The 24,287-nt window shown below is 46.7% G+C and overlaps 1 protein-coding gene across 1 annotated transcript in view; it reads right to left on the bottom strand.

The window, feature by feature from the left end:
• The window catches only part of DNAJC7 (DnaJ heat shock protein family (Hsp40) member C7), a 468,661-nt gene that overhangs the window by 277,747 nt on the left and 166,627 nt on the right, over window positions 1-24,287 (bottom strand). The window contains exon 3 of the mRNA XM_078645431.1: window positions 9,215-9,339. Within this exon, the coding sequence (XP_078501557.1) occupies window positions 9,215-9,339 (125 nt within the window). The remainder of the gene's footprint in view (window positions 1-9,214; window positions 9,340-24,287) is intronic.

Here is a 24,287-nt window from a genome sequence, read left to right as displayed (position 1 = left end):
TGCCTCCACGGGTCTCTTCTTTTCAGGGACTGTGGATCGGGCTGTGAGATGTCTGGGAATCCAGGTCTTGTCGGGCTCTGGGCTCGGGCTCCGGCGGGGGGCGGCGGCAAAGCAGACGTCGAGTTGCTGGTTGGTGCTTGTATTCACAGGGTGGTCACTCCTTGGCCACAAGGGAGATTCTCTTCAGTCTTCTGTGCAGCAGAATGTCGAAGTCCAGTTTTCTTCTTAGTTTCAAGTCGAGTTCAGGATGATCTGAAGTCTTGGGACACAGCGCCTAATCTTATTCCAAATCTAGGGGCCGGATTACCTGCTAGGTCCCTCCTCTGGGTGGGACCAGGAAGGGGGGTGGCTACACCCCCTTTCCTTTGTCCATCTCCGCACCACGACTGGGGCTGGGAAGCCCCTGCACCGGTTTGGACTGGCTTATGCACAGGGACACCTTGTGTGCCCCCGGCATGTCTCATTCTATTCAGCCCTGTCCTACCCAATACACAAAATCCTGTCTGGGGTGGTGCTAGCACCTCCCAAGGCAGGAAACCCTTTGTCCAAGCCTCCCTCGCTGGAAGGACTCCCAGCAGCAGGAGGTCGGACTTGTGTCTGTGGTGGCAGCATCCATTTTGTGATGCTGAGGCTCATGTTTAACTTTAACCGGGGTTCAGGTTATGTACATGTCGTGTCCCTCTAGAAGGGTGGAATGCTACCCCCGTCGCCAGAACTGGCGAGGGGGTAGTATTCCAATTCGTATGACACCTTACTCGACATGTTTTGATAAAGCCAAACCAAAGATAGCATTTAACCGCGAGGTTCATAATGCACTTAAGAGTATATGGTATGGCAGTATCGTGGAACAGCTAAAGGACGTGGTTCCGAAAGCTGCAGACAGGCTCAGCTCATGCTAGAGCACCATCTCACATATTTCCAAGCACTCTGCCTCCAGGATTGATGAGGCCTTCCATAGGAGTGGCTGATAGGAACATGTGTCCATTTTAAGTTAGATATAGACATACTATACCTAAGTAAGGGGTGATTACACCGACTTACCCCAGCTGAGTGATCATCCAGTTGAGTCAAATATGGAGGCTAGGCCAGGGATGGCAGAATACATGCTGCAGCCCCTGGTAGGCCTTGTAAACACCTATGCCCTGGGTACCTGGGGTACTCTGTTACAGGGGCCAATAAGGTGAACCAGTTCCAATTCGTAATGCACCTGGTTTGCATTGGCATTAATTTAGACAGAGAACAGCAGGCTGTGGGTCTAATTAGCAGGCCCACAGCCACATTAAGTCATAAACCAGTGAAGCAAAAAGCAAAAATTTGGGGTGACCATACGATAGCAGACCCTACTCCTACAGTCTCCCTCATATTCCTGTGATGATGACCTATTGTGAGAGGACATTGGCTGACTAATGGGCATGGAGCTCAATGCTCCATCGCTATTCGCTTTGGTTGCGGTTGTGTCATCCACCAATTATCTTTTATTGCCTTTATCCTTTTTCATGATCTTTTCTAATAGTTCAAAAAATGTCCCTGCTCTTCAGAGAGCGGTTGTTTTTGTTAGCTTCTTGGTCATCTTTAACTATATCTTTGAGAAATGTGTTTTTGTGGAAGAGTGTCCTTTATCTTTCATCAACGTTCATTTCGATTTGGCATGTGTCGCTTCGGATCTATTTTTCAACTCCTTTTTAAAAAAAAAAAATGTTATTGTTTTATCCCCATTTTATGCAAGGAATACAGAGTTCAAATCATACATAACAGATAAGTTTAGCAAATGTAGTCAATGAAAATAACAAAAATGCAGAACATATACAAGATTACTTAAATCCAATCAGTTATAGCAGCCCAGATCTTGACTCCCATAGCTCTCTTTCTTCTTCCTTTAGTCTTATATATAGCCAATTCCAAGTTATACATAGCTAATAGCCTTGCTCGCCAACTAAAAAAAAGGAAGGACGATCCGGATTAATTCAATCGTTCGTGATACATGCACGTACTATGGCCATACAAATAAATACAAAATATGTCATAGTCTTGGATCTTGTGTGAGCAAGTGTTTCAGAAGGAACTCCAAACAAAACCAAGTCCCCAGTTATTGTTATTGGCAGCCCAATTATTAGTCCTAAAAATTGTACAATTGAAATAAATAAGTCAGATAATTTGGGGCAGGAGAAAGACATATGAACAGCGTCAGCAGCAAACTGACCACATCTATTACATTTTGTCCCCGCAGCTGTACCCCATTCCGATATCTTTCTTGGGGTGTAGAACAGATCGTATATAGCCAAGTAATGCTGCGTACACATCCTCCCTGTCATAAGAACCCGATTTGCTAACTTTAATGATTCAGCAATATTGACTCTAGGTTTAACTTGGTTGCCGACTTATCTTGGCATTTTTCAAGATAGTCTGGCAATACTGCCAAAAGGTAAGAATAAAATTGCCCTATTGATGTTTCCTCCCCATACTCTCAACAATAGGACATTTCCTCAGTTGCTGCTCTACATCAGGGCCTAGAGTCTGCAAAAAGCTACAGATTGGCCAAACCAAACTTCCTTTGTAGCTCAGTAAAGGAGGCTAAATGACCATCTTGCAGTAGATCATCTAAACATTGAATTCCTTTAGAGGACCATCTATTAGCAATTTGATCCCGAAAGATGATGGGTAGTATCTCAGATGCTGAAAACGGAGTATACACATTCAGCTTCGGAACTACCAGCAGACGCTTACCTAACCTCCATACCGAATTAGCCGCTTTTAGAATTTTAAATTTGTTTTATTTAAAGTAACTAGGTTCTACTCTCTTAACCAAACAGCCTCTAATAGTTTCACCCATCCCAAGTTCATAAATAGAAGGAGCATGGCAAGGCAGAAATCGGGCCCTATCCCCCACTACCAGCAGGCTGATGAATTGTAATACTGCTGCTACATAATAAAAAAAGAAATAAGGTATGCCCCAGCCGCCGAGATCTTTTGGCAACACCATCTTTTTATAAGCTCTTCGTTGCCGCTTATAACCCCACAAAAATAGAGGAAATCCGCTCTAATCTCTTAAAGCATATAGCTGAAAATTCAATCGGGATTGTACGAAACATATACAAAAATGTTGGTAATACCAACATTTTTAAAACATTAGATCTGCAGTATAAAGATAAATGTAAGTGGTCTAGTCTCTCTAGTATTGAATTAACTTTAGTCAGCGCACAGTTCATAATTAATTCAGGAATATTGCATACAGGAAGTGAAATTTTAATTCCCAGATAGGTGACCTCTGAAACAGTAGTTACATTTTCAGGAGGATCTTCACCAACATGAAGAATGTGGGTTTTGGAAATGTTTAGCTTATAACCCGAAAATGATCCGAACCGGACCGCCAATTCATCAATAGCTGGCAATGCATCACCTATATCCCTGGTAACGACAACCATGTCGCCTGCTTAGGCAAGTGCTCTATAATCTATATGACATAAATGAATGGGTTTAATATTCTCAGCTACATTTAACTCATTTAAAAAAAGATCACTATATAAGGCAAATAAAAGTGGGGAGCACGGACACCCTTGCCGTGTACCACGAAAGATGGAGAACAGAGAAGACTTTTGGCCAGCCACACGAATACATGCAGCTGGGGAAGAATAGAGAACCTTCAAGGCTTGTAACATTCCAGGACCGAATCTCTTCAATTCTAAAACATCCCACATGAATGGCCAGGAAACCCTGTCAAATGCCTTTTTGGCATCCAACAGGTTACCCCCATTGTGGAGTTAGTTGCTTGCGCCCAGTCCACAAGAGCGATCAATCGCCGAACATGATCCGCAGTGTCACGTTCAGGGATGAATCCATGCTGGAATTTGGAGACAAGAGATGAAATTATACCGGATAAACGCAAAGCCAAAATCTTTGAGTATACTTTGCTATTGGCGTTAATAAGCGATATAGGCCTATATGAGGAGGGCAGCAAAGGTGGTTTATCTTTTTTACAAAAAATTGTGATTATAGAATTTCGCCAGGACAGCGGCTCATTCCTCTTCTGAGCTTCCAAAAAGACTGCCATAAGTTCTTCTTTCAAAACCTGTCGAAAAATCCTGAAAAATTCAAGAGGAATGCCATCAGGGCCTACCGCCTTACCGTGCACCAATTATAATAATAAAAAAGCCTCCAACTTCTTCCCATGTAATGATTGTATCTAAATCTTCAGTCGGCTCAGGTGTTAATATCGGAATTTCAATATCAGCACTAAAATCCATTACGTTATCTACACCACTACATGTAATTTCCTCCATATACAACTTACTATAGAATTTACGAAAAACCTCCAAAACTTCTACAGGTTTATCGCAAATTTGTCCTTACTCATCCTGGATACTATCTATCCTTTTGGCAACCTCTTTCTGACGTAACCTTTTGGCCAATATTCGGCCCGAGTTTTCTCTCACCTCATAAATCTCCGACCTATATACTGCAGTTTGTGCGGCTAACTTTGTGGCAAAATTCTGATATAGCCTCGCCTTTTGAGCGGCTAAGTCAGTCAAGATTTCTTCTGTATCCCGACCACTGCCAGCTGCCGACATAAGTTGAATTTCTATATAGCGGAGTTTCTTTGTCTCTGCAGCAAGCACTTCACGTGTTACCCGTTGCTTATTGATTGAATAACAATGTTTCTCCCCATACCCCTGACGTAAGAGCATACCATGTAGAAGGGGACAGACCCGCGATTAATTTTAAAGAATTCAGCTATCCATTTTCTCATTTGTTCAACATACAATAGATCGACTAATAATTTACGCTCAAAAGTCCAGGCCCTCAAAGGAGTACTGAGATTAACATCTAGCTCTAAAATAATAGATTGAGATCAGAGATTATTTGTGGTAAAACATCAAACCTGGCATTATTGACATATCCAGCAGTAATGAAAAAATAGTCTAAACTGACATGTTTTTGATGAAGAGCGGGAAAAAAAGAGTGCTCCCCGGGGCTCCCATTCCCTACATCACTCAGACCAAATTCTTTAACAAGCCCTCTGGTTGTCCTAAAAACTTTGCTTTTCTTCCCTTCAAAGAGGTAATCACTGGTTATGTCTACCTTTCCTTCCAGATGGAGATTAAAGTCTCCACATAGAATTGAAGGTGATGGCCAGGCCGCAAGTTCAATACTGAGCTGATTCATCATATCCGGGTCATCTAAATTAGGGCCATAAATTGTACAAATAGTCCATAGAAGGCCTTCCAAACACAGCTCAATCCTGGCCACAATACTCCTTGGCACTACTAAAACAGAACATGCAATTGTGAAGTCTTTATTTAACAAGTCTTGGCTGCAATTTACGCTTTGTGACACTTCTCTATTATTCCTTGCCCCACACCCCCCTCCCTCCCCACCCTTCCTACCCTGAAAGCCACCCTCACCCACCCAGACACCCACCCAAATGAGGCAAAGGGACTGAGAGAAAGGATGGTTGCACTTCACCGGTCAGCCCTGCCCCCCCTGGCAAAAAGAAAATCGAAAACGCAGTAAAAGTATATATCTGTAAGATAATCACAGATCATGTCAACACACTAAATTGTATCTAAGAATTCCTTAGCAGCAATCTTTGACATAAAAATTTTTATTTTCTCCTTATGGATAGTTTCGAGCTTAGAGGGATTCAGTAAGTATGCCTGTGCTCCCTTAGCTTGAAACAGTGGTATAAGCTGCCTCAAACGCCACCTCTGCTGCACCGTGGCCTGGCAATAATCTGGACGCACAAAAAATTCAACCCCCCTTCCCCTTTCTCTTGCGGTCTGGCCTAGCTAAATCATATAGAGCTTCCAGTGACAAAATTTGTTTAAACAAATCAATATAGTTCTAGGCTTCCCATCAGACGGCCTAATGCCATTTCGCTTATGAAAGGGGAATCGGTGCACTCTTTGTTAGTTCAGGGAAGGCTTCTGAGAACAGCTCCTCAATAAATTGTCGAATGTCACTGCCTTCCAATCCTTCCGGGATGCCAAGCACTCGCAAATTGTTTCTCCTGGATCGGTTCTCAAGATCAATTAGTTTCCAGTTAATGTCATCCCTTAGAGCATTGAGAGAGGAGACTTCTGCTTTCGGCTGCACCATTTCATCTTCAACTGAAGAAATTCTAGCTTCCGCCTCGCTGATCCGAACAGACATCTCATTGGAAATTTCAACTCGGCGCACAGTGTTTTGCAGCTTGCGCACAGTGTTTTGCAGCTTGCGCACCGCCCTTTGCATCCGCAAGCCTTTAGCTTTTGTCTCCTCACGGTGCAACATAATGGCTTGGTAGATAGTGGCTAGGGTGATCTCACTCTCACTATGATCTTCCGGACAAGTATCAACACACCCGCCCATGGATTCACATGTTACACCGGCTTCTAGCTCCGCAGAAGAATGGTCTAATATGGGGGATCCATTATTTTCAAAACATTCTCTAGAGAGAGAATTAGGCAAGGCAGTTGCTTCTTTTGCTTTGTGCACTGTGCTTTTCCCCTCAATTGTTAACAAACTACTTTCATCTTCTTCCAAAGGAACTGAGCTTGTCAAGCTTCCATCATCTGGCCAATCACCTTCAGTGTTCTCAGCATCAGAAGCAATGGTCCGACATAGAATAAAATTTGCCCGCTGAATCTCCAGAGTCCGCATCAATAGTTACTTCAACCATAGTCCCGGTACTTTGAAGAGTCTTATCTAAGTTAATGCCAGCCACCACTGTTGATAGAACCCTCTGGCTGCCAGATACGGTCCCTGATTTTCCTGAGAGTGAGAGAGAAGATACAGCCGTTTCTAAATGAATGGTTGCAATATCACCCTCCGCCAAAATAACAGTGTCAGCATTGAGGATATTATCTCCAGTTTCCACCAAAGCCTCAAGCTCTTTTTCAGAAAGAGAAAAATCAGCCCTTGGTGAAAATTCGTTTTGATCAGCTACTGGGTCAGGGTTAGCATTAGAATTATCGTTTTGCTGAATATTTCGTTGAATATTTACTTCAGCCAGGGGGAAATCTTACCTTTGGGCTGTGTTCTCTTTTTAAATATCCCAGGAATTTTGTCCTTAGCACCCCTGACCTCCTTGCTACTAGCGGGGACCGGGGAGGATGATGTATCCCCTTGCGCTAAATTAGAAGCCCCAGAAGCGCAAACATCCACGCTTTTCGAGGTTGGGGTCACCAAATGATCCGAATTTACATGGGCTCCACCCGTTGTTCCCCCTGTAGCGGCTGCCGCCGCCCGTGTCTTTGGCCCCTTCATTGTAGTGTTACTGGCGTTCTTGGGAGCTATAGGAGCTGCCGCACAAATCCAGCCCTGGTCTTCACAGCGATCCATCGATCGCGCAGCAATCACCGGTGTTGTGGCCGCCTGAGGCTGGAAGAAGGCAGCAAACCTCCGGCACCGCACTGACACCTCACAAGCCAAACGCAGGAAGGCAGACGCCAACAAACCCGCTGAAGACAAAGCAAATCCAACAGCATAACCAGGGTGGCGATTAAAACGGTGACTTCTATTATCTATTACCGCCTTCCTCCGTTTTCACAACCACGCTCTGCCAGGGGGGAGAGGGATGATTGTTTGTGAAGAGCTCACATCGCCTGCCTCACTCGGACACAGCCGTGTCCGCCATCTTGCTTCCACAAACCTCTATTTTTCAACTCCTGATGTTTTTCCGATTCCTTATGTTTTTTCTGCCCGCATCTATTTTCATCTCAGTTCTGATGCATGGCTCGCGCTTGCGCCCTCACTCTTTTGTCCTCTTCACCCGATTGTGATTGCGACAGATCCGGTCCCATCTCTGAGGTTTGCTCTGTGTCGACCAGAGCCTAAAGGCTGTGGAGCAACATGGTGAGGAAGGGGAGGCTGTTGTGAGATTATCTTACTTTGGTGTGGGGTGACAGTACTCACAGGTCTTGGTGTGGTTTTGGTCTCCGGCTCTGTCCTTCGATGTTGAGTCTGCTGTACCTCGTCAGAGTTGCAGGACCATCACTGCATCATCTGAGGTGATGTAGTGGGTGCTTGCAATGACATAGCTGTGCTGGACTGGTGCCTCGGCATCTTTCTCACCCTCGCTGTGGGATTCATATTCAGAAAGTTCTGCCGCAGGATGGCCAGGCTAGGCATATGTACCACCTACTCGTAAGGTCTTCTTGAAACAGCTGCACACTGCGTAGTCCTGCTCCAGGGCTCAACAAATCTAAAAAATTGTACTAGTCCAGCAGGTCTAGTACGATAAAAAAATCGCCTCGACCCAACACTAACCTACTTGACCCCCGTCTCTGAAAGCGGAGCACATGTGACAAGATAATAAGTTTTAAAGGCTTCTTTATTGCTCATTTGCTTTATGAGCAATAAAAAGGCCTTTAAATCTTGTTCTCTTGTCACATTTTCTCCGGAGGACAAAAGTTAGTTAATTTTCCTACTCGCCAGAAAGGGCGAGTAGGACCTAAAAATAGCTCAACCTCATAAAATTTACCTCGCAAATGCTTGCGGTTGAGTGGATTTGTCGAGCCCTGTGCTCCTTATGCTCAGGTGCGAGACACAGGCTGCACACTGGTGTGTATCCGAGTATGCGTATTTTTCCCCGCACCGAGGGCACCTCCTGAATACACACTCTCTTCTTCTCCAACACACAGAGACAAACATTCTCAATGGGTTTTGCTGTAGATGAAGCGAAAGTCTATTTTCTTACACGGTTCCAAGATGTCCTGGAGCTGTAGATCGGTCGTCATCTTGATCTTCGCTTGCTGGTTTTCTTTGCTGTAGGACGTATAGGCGGAGAAATTATAGCGCTCAGGCGCAGTCCGTCCGAGCCCAATGGTGGAAAAAAACAATCCAACAAAGGACCGCTGACCATGCGCAATATCTCCGCGAAAAGGGGAATCGATGCATGACGTTGACCATAAAGACTTTCTTTAAAAAAAACTTGTGAAGTCCAGGCCCAACACTAGATGGCAGGAGTGTGCCTAGCATGAGTATTGGTAGCCAACACAGACTACAAATGTGATTCCTAATACTGCGAAAAAGAAAAAGATCTCCCTCTTGATGCTTATCATGGGAGCATCTGCCAGACCTCCAGAGAAATTCCCTATGCCAGAGTATCATCTCATTCACTAGATTCTTGTATTTGTTTAACAGTTGGATAGAAAACAAGGAGGGCATCATTGATCTGCAAGTGCAATAGGGTGGTGTTCAAGAACAATTAAAATGTTGATTACTGGTCTATACTTACCCTTACAAAGGTGTCATCCAACCTTACAGCCTGCTGAGCATCTTCCAGTGCTTCCCGAAACCTGCATAGCATCATTAAGGTGGCAGCTCGGTTTCCATAATAACTTGCATTTTTCGGCAAAGCGTCTTGAAAGGAAAAAGGTCACAGACTTCTGTTAAAGACTCATATATTTTCAATTAGCAGAGGCACAAAGAGTCAAAACAACTACAATCCAAAAAAAAGCCCTTTGGTAAACCATAAATTCCAAAACCCCAGCTTGTGTTGAGAGTCGGCAAACATTCACTACGTAGGAGCACCTTGCACATCCAAGTAAATGCAGATCGATACCTACGATAAAACTCCAGAGTACACAGTAGCACAGAGCATTACTAACTAAAACATTGATGAAGAAAGTCCTTTTGATAGATATAAAATAAAATTCAGAAATAACAGGGTTGTATAAATTATGTGGCAAAAATATAAATGCAGCAGCACATTCTTTGGCAATATTTTTCATCCATATGAGCTAGACTAACATTTTGGATTAAATCTGCAAATTATGTGGCAAATAGTGTAAATCCCTCATTATGTGGTAAACATTGCTGTGGCAGAATCACTTAAATCCACTGACTCGCGGCATTGCCCATTGCTTTAGCAAACATTTTTCAAGAATGGTAAACAAAACCTAAACATTCAAACTTCATCCAGTTTCCATGGTTAGCTGCACTTTGAAGCTAACTAACCCAAGACAAACATGCAATATAAAAAAGCAAAAAACGGCCACATGTGTAATATGGTCCAATACTGACATTTGGTGGTTCTGGTGACATTTAAAAACCAGTCAGCCTTCAGCCTGGTTGTGGCTCTCTTTTACATGTTTTGTATTGTTGAATAAATCTAAGATGTGAACTACAACTCAGTGCCACCTGTTCTATCACAAGTAAAGGATCATCTTTTGTTTTGGAAAATGTATATGTATAAATAAATACATCCTTTCCCGCCAGTGTTCTCCCCAACAGTATTTACTTCAGCACCAGATCCAGGGGTCCAAGATTACTGATTCTCCGAACTGCATGAAGTGATTTAAAGCACATTTATTCAATTAGGTACAATATCATAGAGTTTAACAAAACATTTACTGGCCAACGTATTTCGGCATGACACCACCCACTAGGTCTAACAAGCATTTGCAATGCAACAGGTCTCTCATTTTGGAAACTTTGACCTATTGGTAGTGTAAATGACAATGCCTTTTATTTATGTGTTGTTTTTAAGTTGTTGTAAATAGCTCTAAATCTCACAATTGCGAGACCCATTGCATAGCAAACGCTTGTTTTTAAGGGTGGGGTGCAAGCAGGAGGTAGCAGAAGGAAAACAGACGGCACAGGTGTGGGGAAGCAAAACTAAGGGTGCAGTTTGGGGAAGAGGCACGGAGGGCATGGAGAAGCAAAGGATAGAGGGAGGAACGTGGAAGGCAGAGGGCGTAAAGCAAATGAGCAAGAGCAACGAGAAAGCCCACAAGCATGCCCTTTACAGGGAGTCAGTTGTATGCCTTGTGTTATCGGTGACTCACTTGAGCTGCAGTAGCGGTGTTCAAAGTTTTCTTGCTCAGCCTGCCTTCAGAGGGGAGAGGTAGAAGCTCTGGTTCAGCATCACATAAGTGCCCTTTCATGTCGGGCTGTAAAGCTAGCTGCGGGGTCAGAGTATGAGCAGGCAAAGGCAGCATGAGGGGAGGAGAGCAGTGCACCCAAACCTGGCCGGTGTACGGTGGTAAAGCTACCCGCTCTCACCCTCATGCCTCGAACGCCAGCTGTCTATGTCGTGGGACCAATAAAAATATTAAACGCCTGGCCATGCTTTACAATGGAGCACTGCGCCACACAGTATGTTCCAAATAAAGCATAGACAAAACCAAAGAAGGCAGACTCATTCCCTCAGGGCTGAAATTAAAAGCGCCCACCGCCCGGCCATCCTGGTCCATAAACAGAGGGCACGAGGGAACTACTGGAACTAGATGAGCATACCACCTTTCCATGGTTTCAGCATCTCGAATCATGGTTCACAAAACTAGTTCCAAGGTCCTTCTGGACCGATCCAACTCGTTGACTATGCGCTGCAAAAAGTGAAGTTTACTTTTAAAACATATGCTATTACTAGCCTACATCAAGGTACAAGGTTAGGGAGCCTGTCAGCCCAATTTTTGGGGGAATCAAGCCTAGACCTTACTCTGAAATTTTTTGGGACAGCACCCTTTCGCAGCTGGCAAAGATATATAATATGGAGTTTCGATATGATACATTAGAAATTGGGTCCTTTACGTCGGAATGGGAAAACGGCAGAAGTAATCTAAGAAATTGCACATGCACCCTATGACATATTAATGTTAAAGACAATGTTGCACAGACTTTATTTTTTCCTAGCGTATGCAAGGCAAGAAACAAATGGATATGCCCATTATGCATTCACCTAGGGTTTCAACAACATTTTTTTTCACAACAAATTTTTATTGATTGATCAGGTAAAAGCATATATGCGGCTCTCCACAATCAGGAGATCACCACCAAATATCGTGACACGTTTCAGTATTATTGCATAGCCCAATCAATGAAAAGAGGAAAATAAGAGCCACCCCCCCACCTCCACCCCCTTACCCCAACCACCCAACTTCCCGTCTACCCAACCCTTATCCCTCCCTAACCCCATGCACGTGATCACATTAAGCCATCAGCACTTGGTCGTAGTGTGCCCGGTATGGCGCACCACCCTAGGCCCGAGGGTCCTCCTCCACCTGTAGTCCATCCTCCTGTTCTGCCGGAGGGTCCAGAGGCAACCCCCTATACTCCGCCCACCTTTTCCAGATTTTATAGTGCTTACGGAGGCATCCTCTGGCCTCAAACACCAGGCACTCCAGCCTCATAAAGTAGTCCAGGCCAGCCTTCCATGCACACAGTGGGGGGGGGGCTCGCACTCCCTTCCATGCTCGTGCCAGGTCCCTTTTTGCAATGACCAGACCCAGTAACAATAGATGGCGCTTGTATATATTTTCTCCTACACCTTCCAATACATGAGGAGCCCTAATCTGGGGGTGCGGGGAAGATCCCACCCCAATACCTCTGACAAACAACTCCATACACCACTCCAGAATCTGGTCAGGCCAGCACAAGACCACACAGTGTGCAGCAGCGTACCCCTCTCAACTCCACAGCGCAGGCACTCCGGAGACACAATCAGGCCCGCCTTCCACAACCGTTCCCGGGTGTAATAGGCCCTGTGTAAGTACTTGAACAGGATGAGCCTGAGTCGTATCGCTATGGCAGTCCCTCTTGGGGACTCTAGTGCCTCCCTCCAATCATCATCATCTAAAGGTCCAACGTCTTTCTCCCAGGCATCTTTAAGGGGAAGTAGGGAGGAGGAGCAGTGCGTGACTAGCATCGGATAGATTCGGGACACTTTCTTATCGCCGAGGTCTCCCATGAAGACTTCCGCCTCCACTGGGCTGAATTCCGGTAATGACTCCAAGCCCGCAATGCTAGGCGCTAGCGCATGACGGAACTGTAGATAGTGAAAGAATTGGGTCTTGGGGTTTGGAACTCGGTACTGAGCTCCTGGAAGGATTTGAGGGTGACCCCGGTCATTACATGTCCTAGCGTCGATATCCCGATGGCGTCCCACCCACCGAACCCAGTCAACGAGGTCTGCCCGGGGAGCCTCCCGTTCTTCCACAACGGAGTCTCTGCTGTTAATCTGCCCCACCAGCCCATGCGGCGCAGCGCCTGTCGCCATAGAACAAAGACCACTCGCGTGGTACATGGCAGCTTTCGCCGTAGCTTGGCCGAGTATAGGATCGTGTGTAACGTGTTATCACCCATCAGCGAGCGCTCTAGGGCGTATGCTGGGTCTCCTCTGTCCCCATACCACCATTCGTTAAGTACCAGCAAGTGGGAGGCCTGATAATAAGACAATAGGTCCGATGTGGCCAGGCCACCACAATACGTGGACAGGAAGCACGTCCGCAGCGCCACCGTGGCTGCCCCTCCAGCCCACAGGAAACGGCTCAAGACAGAATTAACCTGCCGAAACCATTGGGGAGCGATAAGGTGGGGGTGGTTCTGCAGCTGGTATAAGAGGCGCGGGAGTGCGACCATTTTGAAGATCGCAGATCTACCAAAAATAGTAAGAGGCATCCGAGACCACGTTTTAACATCCGTCTGGACCCTTTCCCACACCGGTACCACGTTGCGTTCCCAAGCAACGTCCGCGGACTCGGAGAGGAACACTCCTAGGTACTTTAATCCCCCGGCCGCCACCTGCAACGTTGATGCCCAAGGGTCCGCCACTACCCCGCCACCCAACACCCACAGGGTGGACTTACGCGGGTTTAGACAAAGGCCCGATACCTCCCCGAAGATACGCATTATCTCCAAGACTCGGGGGCCCGATCTGTGTAAGTCTGTAAGGAAGAAGAGGACATCGTCTGCATATAGTGCTATTCTGTCGGTGAGGTTTCCACCCCACTCAAAGCCCCGCATCTGCACGTCGATGCGTACCCAAGAGGCCAGGGGCTCCATAACTAGTGCAAATAAATACGGGGAGAGCAGGCACCCCTGTCGGGTCCCCCGGCCGATTGGTAACCTCTCGGAGACCGCCCCGGAGACACGTACAGATGCCGTGATATCGGTATAGAGCAGTTTGATGTAGGAGATAAACACCGGGCCCAGGTTGAGGCGGGGCAGGAGCGCGAACACGTATGTCCAACTGACCGAATCAAAGGCTCTATCTATATCCGCTAGTAGTAGGGCCGCCCGTTCTCCCTTGGCCCCAACAGCATCAACCGCCGCCTGCGCCCGCCTGATATTGTGCCGCGTCGCCCTATTTGGCATGAAACCAGCCTGGTCCGGGTGGACCAGGGCAGTCACGTATGGGAGAAGGCGGTTCGCCAAGGCCTTAGCCAGCAGCTTAGCCTCGATATTGAGTAAGGAGATTGGGCGATAGGAGTACGGCCTGTCTGGGGGCCTGCCAGGCTTTTGAAAGACCACAACTTCGGCGTGCCGCCAGTGCGGTCCGGTAATGGGACCCCAATTGGAGGTGGAACGTCTTATAAAATTCACACGGGAAGCCGCTTGGCCCAGGCGCCTTCCCTGTGTTGAGCTGTCCCAACGCGTCTCCCAGTTCCTCCGCCGTCAGGGGAAGGTCTAGCGCTGTTCTGGTTTCATCGGAGACCGCCTTCGGAGGTAAGTCCGCAATGAATTTATCAAATCGCGTCCGCCGATAGGTAATCCCGCGGAGCATATTGCTCCCTATAATAGTGGGCGAAGCTCGCCGCCAGTGCAGCCGGGTCCATGATCGCCACACCATCCCCATCGGTGAGACCCGGTAGCGTAAGCGGTTGGAGGGTATGCTGACATAACCTATGGAGCATGGTACAGGACTTATCCCCCCACTAATAGACTCTACTCCGCGTGGCCAGCCACGCTTGTCTAGCCTCGTCTAGTAACACAGACGCATATGACTACTGTGCCTGCAGGAGCAACCTCACCACCACCTCATCCCCCCCCCTCCCCAGGCACTGCTGTTCTAGAGTTTCCACCTGCGCGGCCGCCTCAGTGATGGCCTCTCGATGTTGTCGACGGGCCGCTGCACACCATGCAATGTCTATCCCTCTTATGGTGGGCTTCATGGCTTCCCAGACCACGACTGCATCTATATCTTCAACCAGATTCTCCTGCCAATAATGTGCAATCGCACCCCGCAGGTGCTGGACGTAGTCGGCCTGCTGAAGGTGCCACGAGGACATCCTCCACCGGAACGGCTGACGTTTCTTATGCAGCCCAACCCGGACTGCCACCGGGGAATGGTCAGACAACCCTCTAGGTAAGATCCCCGCCTCCCGCACTCTGTTCAGGAACGCATTGGGCACAAATATATAGTCCAGTCGCGAGAATGAACCGTGCACCGCCGAAACATACGTATATTCTCGCACTTTGGGATGCATATGTCGCCACACATCCACCCAGCCCATTCCTCCCACCATCGCATTCAACCGGGTAGGGGCAGCAGCTGTCAGCATCCCCTGCAATCTCCGACGGTCCATACACACATCCATTACCTCATTCCAATCACCTCCCAGCACTGCCAAGGACTCCGGGATGTCCGCCCACACCGCAAACAACTTCTCAGACAAGGCCCATTGCAATGGAGGAGGGGCATAGATACTTCCAAAAACCACTGGTTCAGAACCCACCATCCCCTTGATAAAAATGTATCGACCCTGTGGGTCAGACCACTGTCTCATGGATGTAGGCCAACCTGCGATGTACCAAAACAGCAACCCCTCTGGACCCCCTAGAAAATCCGGCATGATAGACTTGCTGATAGCCAAATCTCTGCAGGCTAAGCACTTTCGTTCCCATCATGTGTGTTTCTTGCAACAACAGTACAATCGCAGCCTCCCTCTTCCCCCATCATAAAATCGCCCCTCGTTTGATCTTGCGGAGCATCCCCCTTACATTCCAAGATATCACACGAACATTTTGAAAATCTATGGGTTTTAAAATGCAACCATCTAATATAAAATAGGTCTTGCCTTTGATTAAGTTAAAGCTATTTGTTTTGCTAATGGTATTGTATAGCAAAGCAAAGGGCTTTAACTTAATAAAAGGCGAGACCTATTGCATTTTTAATGCTTGTTTTTTTGCATCATGTTCATTGAGGGTGTAGTTGGTGTGCAAGGTGAAACCAAGTAATTTCACTTTCACAAAAGTAGGAGTTCAACGCCATCAAGGTTTCTGTCATTGGCCAGGTTTGTAAAGTAGCATGTATGGCAGGAAAAATCCAATATGGCCTTTTATGGTAATCTGAGTTTTGGAAATAATTTCGGTTTATCATCTCACCAGATTCTTCAATGACATTACAGAACCATATTGTATGGCTGCCATTTATTTTCCTCTATATGTACATGCATAAATGTATGCGTATATGCTTATGGCGACTTGCCAATTAATGACTGTTGCACTTAACAGCTACAGACAGCTTTCAAGCACCAAAACACCCTCTGCAGTCACAAGGACACAAAATATAAATGCAAATATTCAAAAAGATTGTAGACATAGAAAACGTCCTTCGGAAATTAATTTGCTGAGCCACCGTTTCAATTTATAACACCGCTACATTTCGAAATATTGCGTATTGCGTAATATCACGGTTTGTTTTTCACGTGAAAGTGGATCCGCGAAAAAAACAAGCTTTTCTCCATCTGGTTTTCGAAGTGATTTCCACTTGGCGCTGGATCTCTTGCTTTCCAAGGTGACCATGATTTATTAAGTGAGTCCTCGTTTTTTTCCCTCTCTTTCTCCAAAGCCTCGCTTCCCCTCTCTCCAAATGGACGCTCCCTTTGATACGCAGGGGGACACAACGCTGTATTTAACCCCTTCGATGCTGATGACGGAGCGGTTCCGTCATCAGCATCGGTTGGGCTGTGCTGATGACGGAACCGCTATGTCATCAGCGCTCCCCCCCCAGGGCATCGATCGTGAGCTTTTTAGAAGGGGTGGCAGCGGAAGACTTTCCGCTGCCACCCCCGCCCCCACCCCACACTTCCTGGTGACGTCAGCGCGCGCCGACGTCATCAGGAAGCGCTGGAAGCCATTTCTTTCCAGCGCTTCCAGCGAACAAGTCAGGTTTGTGCTCTCCGGTGGGGCAGGGGGGCAGTTTCTCGGTGCCTTGAGGCATCGGAGGGGGAGAAACCACTGTTTCCTCTCCCCTGATGTCCCAATGCAGGGTATTCCTGGTGCAGGATCGCGCACAGCGTCGCGATCCTGCACCAGGAATGCCCCCACTAGACACCAGGGATGTGTTTTTTTATCAAAAGGAAGCGACCCCTTGGGCAAGGGTGGCTTTCTGGGGGCAAAATAATTATTTTAGACTTTTCTGCCCCCCCCCCCCCCCCCCCCGGGGGCAGATTGGCCCTTTTTTTATCGAATCTGGACCCGGGGGGGTAGAAAAGCCCACTAGACACCAGGGATTGTTTTTTGTTTGCAAAGGAAGCGACCCCTTGGGCAAGGGTCGCTTCCAGGGGGCATTGTAAATATTTTAGACTTTTCTGCCCCCCCCCCTGGGGGCAGATCGGCTGGTTTTCTTCAGATTCTGGACCCGGGGGGGGGGGGTAGAAAATCCCACTAGACACCAGGGATTTTGTTGCTTTTCAAAATGGAAGTGACCCCTTGGCCCATAGTTTTTATTGAATATATTCTGCCCCTTAATTTGGCCTTTCTGCCCTCAGGAGGGAGCAAAAAACCCTACTAGACACCTGGGAAATATATATTTTTTTTAAAACTGTAGCGACCCCTTGGGCAAGGGTTGCTTCCAGGGGGCCCAAATTTAAAAAAGATTTATATTTTGCCCCCCTTTGGGACAGACACCCCATTTGTGACATACCCTGTGACATAGCCTGCTGTAATGTGTATTGTTTTTGTTTTGTAAAGTGTAATGTTTTCTTTTCTCTTTAGACTGTTGCAGTGTGCGGTTTCGTTACTGGTGGTTCTGCTGTTTCTGTAGTTGCATGTGTTTGGTAAGAGACCTTTTTTGTACAATTTTAATGTAAATGTTTTTTTGCAAAGTGTGTAGTAATACGAGTATGTTTGGTTTCTGTTTTTTGTGATTGTGAAACATGTTTTGCATTTGTACTTGATGTGTATTTTGCTTTTTGTAGATTTTAATTTTTTTTTCTTCTTTCTAGTGGGATATCGTTGACTATTTGCTGTGTCTTTGCAGAGTAGGTGCTGCTGAGTGTGGCTGTATTTTGTAAGTGAATTGTATAGTTTTTCAGTTTGTAGATCTTTGTGATAAAGGCTTACTTTTTTTACCTACTTTGCACAGTGTTGGTTGTTGAGTTGTTTGTGCAGTCTCCTTTCTTAGTGAGGATAATGGCTAGCCGCCGGATTACTGCTCAGCAAGTTGTTGGAATGCTTTTTGATTCTTCCACTGACCATGGTGCTGAGACTGACTCTGATTCTGAGGCAGAGGTGGGAGGTGAAGATTCTGGTAGTGAGTTTTCTCTCCACATGGCATCGTCTGATGGTGAGGATACTCGGAGTGCTGATGAAGCTACTTTTGGTGTGGATGAAGTGCCTGTGTTAGAGGAGGACATTGCTGTGCCGATAGTGCGGCAAGAGGCATCTGGGGTGCAGCCTGGGGCTGCTAGACTTCACCTTGGTATAGTGAGACAAGAGGCAGCTGGGCGGCAGCCTGGGTCTGCAAGACTTCCTGTTGGTACAGTGATGCAACTGAACTGGGGTGGCAGAGTGGGCTAAAGAACGGTGATGGATCAAACCCAGATCCTTTGACTGGGTGTGAGTGTTTGATTGGTTCTGATGCTCCGTCCATCACCACCCCCTTTTGTACCGCTTTGGCCGCCATAAGTGTGGCAGGGTATGCTCAGACGTGAGCCCCTTGCTCACTTTGCCACTGGATTCAAGCAAGCCGAGCTGAAGACGGCTGGAATGCCAGAAACCGGTCCTCGGAAGCTTGTTTCAGGTCCAGGGAAGGCATGGCTTGGCAGTTCGGGCTGGACTGTTCCCATGAGGCACAGGGTCAGACTGATTTGCATATAGCCATGTCTGAACTGGGGTGGCAGAGTGGGCTAAAGAACGGTGATGGATCAAACCCAGATCCTTTGACTGGGTGTGAGTGTTTGATTGGTTCCGATGCTCCGTCCATCACCACCCCCTTTTGTACCGCAAGAGGTAGCTGGGCAGCAGCAGGGGGTTGCAAGTCTTCCAGTTGAAAGTTCTGACCTCTGGGTTGCCCCAGGCATGGTGCAGCCGGCATTGCCAGACTTTACTGGTGTTCCAGGGTGTAGGGTGAACACTGAAAGCTTTTTGCCGATTCATTTCTTTCAGTTGTTTATGGATGATGTGTTTTTTTGAGGGAGAACAGTGCCAGCTTTATGCCCCACGCTAGAGCCACCCGGTTGACTCCCACAAATTTGGAGGACATGAAAAAGTTTTTGGGTTTAACTTTTTTGATGGGCTTGCTTAGGAAACCATCAATGGCTTCATATTGGTCTACTAGTACCTGATGGCAACAGCTATATTTCCGGCAGTCATGAGTCGTGATAGGTATTTGCTTCTGCTTCGGATGATGCATTTTGTTGATAATGGTTTAGCTTTGCCACGAGATCACCCTTATTGTGACAGTCTTTTCAAGATTCGGCCTGTCATTGATCATTTTGTTGATCGATTTCCTGAGATCTTTGCTCCTGGGAAAGAAATTGCAGTGGATGAGTCTTTGGTGTTGTTCAAGGGCTGCTTGGTATTTAGGCAATACATTCCTAGTAAGAGGGCACACTATGGAATTAAGCTTTATATGCTGTGTGACAGTCGGACTGGATATGTCTCTAATTTCAGGATGTACACCGGTAAGGAATCCAGGATTAACCCCCCTGGTTTTCCTCCACTTTTGGAGTGATGGAGAAAATTGTGTGGTAACTTGGTAGAGGATTTTTTAACAAAGGCCATCATTTATATGTAGATGACTTGTACACTGGTGTGCGGTTGTTCAGGGAATTGGCCAAAGTGGACACTGTTGTTTGTGGCAAAATCCGCTCTAACCGTAAAGGTTTCCCAAAATAACTTGTTTGTCAAAAGCTTGCTCGGGGACAGTTCAGTGCATTGCGTTGTGAGGAGCTTCTAGTTGTGAAGTTTTCAGACAGGAGAGATGTCTACATGTTGACTTCCATACATGATGAAAGAATTGAACCAGTGACTGTTTGGGGTCAGATTGCAGAAGCGCACAAACCTGTGTGCATTTTCTGACTATAATAGGCACATGGGTGGTGTTGACAGAGTAGATCAGAAGTTGGAACCGTATGCTGCTCTTCGTAAGGCTTACATTTGGTACAAGAAGTTGGCTATCCATATTTTCCAATAGGCAACCTTTAATGCTTTTGTTGTGTTCCAGCAATCTTGTCCTCAGTCAAAGATGACTTTTGTAAAGTTTCAGGAGTCTGTAATAGGCAGCCTTGTTTTAGTGGAACAGGCAAGTGTTCCTAGAGTTGGAGTGGTGGAGGATGCTGCCAGATTGAAAGATCGCCACTTTCCTGATCAAATTCCTCCTAGATCCTCAAAAGACTTTCCCAGTCGGAGATGTAGAGTCTGTTGGCGAAGAGCTTTGCGGAAGGAGGTTCGTATGTACTGCCCAGACTGTCCTTCTAACCCTGAGTTGTGCGTACCTGCTTGTTTTAGAATGTACCACACGCAAAATAATTTTTGGGAGCATCCATGAGTGGTAAAGTGAACTGCCTGGTCTCTATTCTTTAAAACTTTTTGTTCATTTTCAAAGTTTGCATTTGTGTAGTGTATTTAGATTTAGTTGTTGTGTTAGTTGATTTGTATCAATTTGCAATTTGTTTTTGTTTTTTATTTATATTGAAAAAAACTGAAGTATGATGTTGGTTTGCGTGTAGTGTCGATTGTCTGACGGTGTGCATGGTCTGGCGCTTGGCTGGCGGTGTCTGTCGACTGGTGCTTGGCTGGCGGTGTCTGTGGTCTTGCGCTTGCCTGGTGGTGTGTTGGGATTGCTGCTTGGCTGGTGGTGTGCCTGGGCTGGTGCTTGGCTGGCAGTGTGTGTGGAGTGGCGCTTGCCTGGCGGTGTGTGTGGAGTGGCGCTTGCCTGGCGGTGTGTGTGGAGTGGCGCTTGCCTGGCGGTGTGTGTGGAGTGGCGCTTGCCTGGCGGTGTGTGTGGAGTGGCGCTTGCCTGGCGGTGTGTGTGGAGTGGCGCTTGCCTGGCGGTGTGTGTGGACTGGTGCTTGGCTGGTTGTGTGCGTGGTCTGGTGTTTGGTTGGCGGTGTGCGTGGTCTGGTGTTTGGTGTTTGGTTGGCGGTGTGCGTGGTCTTGCGCTTGCCTGGTGGTGTGTTTGGATTGGTGCTTGGCTGGTTGTGTGCGTGGTCTGGTGTTTGGTTGGCGGTGTGCGTGGTCTGGTGTTTGGTTGGCGGTGTGCGTGGTCTTGCGCTTGCCTGGTGGTGTGCCTGGACTGGTGCTTGGCTGGCGGTGTCTGTGGACTGGTGCTTGGCTGGCTGTGTGTGTGTGTGTGGACTGGTGCTTGGCTGGCGGTGTGCGTGGTCTGGTGTTTCGTTGGCGGTGTGCGTGGTCTTGCGCTTGCCTGGTGGTGTGTTTGGATTGGTGCTTGGCTGGTGGTGTGCCTGGACTGGTGCTTGGCTGACGGTGTGTGTTGAGTGGTGCTTGCCTGGCGGTGTGCGTGGTCTGGTGCTTCTCTGGCGGTGTGCGTGGTCTGGTGCTTGTCTGGCGGTGTGTGTGGTCTGGTGCTTGGCTGGTGGTGTGCGTGGACTGGTGCTCTGCTGGCGGTGTGTGGGAAGTGACTTAATGCTGGTTACTACACACAGTGCTAGCTGAGCGCCACTCCATGCAATCCATGAGTTTGTGTAGTTGCTGTGTCAGGAATGTGGATGTGTGAAAGTGATGGGCCCTTGATTGGCGTTGTCTGCTGGTGGAAGTGTAGTAATATGATGGGTCCGCGGCTGGCGGTGTGAATGTTTTGTGTGTCACATGTATGAAAGGTGTATGAATGGCCTGTAAAGAGCTGTGAGTCAATGGTTCAGTTTCTCGTCCTTTCAATTATTAACAGTGTATTTAATTTTTTGTGAAATCACTTGCCAATACAATGGTATATACTGAACCATCACTCACCCTGGTGCCATATCCAACCAGTATGTGTGTGTGTTTGAGGACTTGATGTCTGTGTAATAATTGTTTTTTTTGTTGGTTTTTTTTTTTTTTTTTAAAGGAGGGTGCACCTTGTCACTTTTTTGTAAATGTTGTGATGTGTTGCTTTTGTGCCTGGTGGTGTGAATGGTCTTCTGTGTGTCAGGTATGAAAGGTGTGTGAATAGCCTGTAAAGCGCTTGGTGCCTTGAAGTGGCTTTACAGCTCACGAGCTGCGAGTCATTGGTTCAGTTTTTTTGTCCACGTAATTGACAGTGCATTTCATTTTTGTTAAATCTCTTGTTAATAAAATTATATATACTGAACCATCACTCGCCCTTGTGCCAAATCAGACCAGTATGTGTGTGTGTGTGTGTGTGTGTGTGTGTGTGTGTGTGTGTGTGTTTGAGAAATAGATGGCTGTGCAGGGATCTTGTTTTTTTTAGTCTCTCTGCCAAGGTGTACATTCCACCTACGAATAACCTACCAATTGTAGATATTGTTGAAAACCCATGGGAGTACATGGTGATGTTTCTCTGGTGAAATCTAACAATTAATTTTATTCACAATATCCTGAAAAACTCACCACGTCCGTCATATTTTCCTTGCCATACTGCGGCCAAATTTTCACGCTGCACAAGTAAACAACTAATTTTGTCAAAACTAATTGGTTTAGCTAGGGGGGTCACATGGGTTTTTCACTCCTTCCTCGGTTGCCATCTAGGGAAACCTAGCAAACCCACACATTTCTGGAAAGTAGGCACCCGGGGGACTCCAGCGAGGTATGGCTTGCGTGGGTCCCACATCATTCTCCTATCCAGAATCCACTGCAAAGCTCAGATTTTGCACACAAAAAAAAAAAGAAAAATCGCTTTTTTCTCATAATTGTGTGGTAAAGTTGTGGTATCTGCGTGGATCCTCAAATTTCCTCCCACCCAGCATTCCCCCAGGTCTCCCGATAAAAATGGTACCTCACTTGCGTGGGTAGGCATAGTGGCTGCAACAGGAAAAGGCCCAAATCGTATGGTGGAGACAAAGATTACCTATAGCAAAACTACCTTATTTTTGGGGGGGCACCTGAGTTTTTGGCCCGGGGCTCGGCGGCCATCTTGGAAAACTACCAAACCCAAACAGTTCTAAAAACTAGACACCCGGGGGAGTCCAGCGAGGTATGGCATGCGTGAGTCGCCCTACGTTTTCCTACCCAGAATTCCCTGCAAACCTTAAAATTAGGTTAAAAAAACACTTTTCCATACATTTTTGTGTGGGATCTCCGTGCCGGCACAATTGTCCTACCACACAGCGTTCCCCTTGTTCTCCCGAGTAAAATGATACCTCACATGTGTGGGTGGGCCAAAGGCCTGTGACTAGGATAACCCCAAAACAGTAGAATTCTCGGTGCTTTCTTGTAAATACCGAACGCTACAATTTTTTAAAAATCCATTTTGGGCCTGTTCTGCCCCCCCCCAAATAAGGTAGTTTTGCTATAGGTAATATTTAAGTCTCCACCGTAAAATGGGGCCTTTTCCTGTTGCAGCCACTATGCCTACCCACACAAGTGAGTTACCATTTTTATCGGGAGACCTGGGGTAACGCGGGGTGGGTGTAAATTTGTTGATCCACGCAGATTCCAGAACTTTCCACCACAGAAATCTGAGGAAAATGTGTTTTCTTTGCCAATTTTTTAGGTTTGCAAGGGATTCTGGGTAACAGAACCTGATGGGAGGCAGTCGAGTCACCCCATCCTGAATTCCCCTGGGTGTCTAGTTTTAAAAAATGTATAGGTTTGCTAGGTTTCCCTAGGTGCCGGCAGAGCTAGGGTTAAAAACTACAGCTAGTCACTTTGCAAAAACATGGTCATTTGTCCCTGCGAAATTGAGGTGTGACCACATTGCGTTTTGCGCCGTTTCCTGTCGCAGGCACTAGGCCGACCCACACAAGTGGGGTACCATTTTTCTCGGAAGACTTTGGGGAACGCAGGATGGAAGGAAATTTGTGGATCCACGCAGATTCCAGAAGTTTCCACCACAGAAATGTGGGGAAAATTTATTTTTTGTACACTTTTTTAGGTTTGCAAGGAATTCTGGGTAACAGAACCTGGTGGGAAGCAGTCAAGTCACCCCATCATGGATTCCCCAGGGTGTCTACTTTTCAAAAATGTATTGGTTTGCTAGGTTTCCCCAGGTGCCGGCAGAGCTATGGTGCAAAAACCACAGGTAAGCACTTTGCCAAAAAAGGGTCCATTTTTAACTGCGAAATTCTCATTCTAGTATGAGTATTCCCAATTTTGAAATATATACTGTTTCTAAACTCTATAATTTGTACCCAATTCAGAAATATATAGGTGTCTTTCACACCGATTTTTCCATGTATACATTT

Source organism: Lissotriton helveticus, chromosome 5_1, assembly GCF_964261635.1.
Source record: "Lissotriton helveticus chromosome 5_1, aLisHel1.1, whole genome shotgun sequence".
In the NCBI taxonomy this organism is placed as follows: domain Eukaryota; kingdom Metazoa; phylum Chordata; class Amphibia; order Caudata; family Salamandridae; genus Lissotriton; species Lissotriton helveticus.
This window is presented reverse-complemented; position numbering and strand designations above follow the sequence as displayed.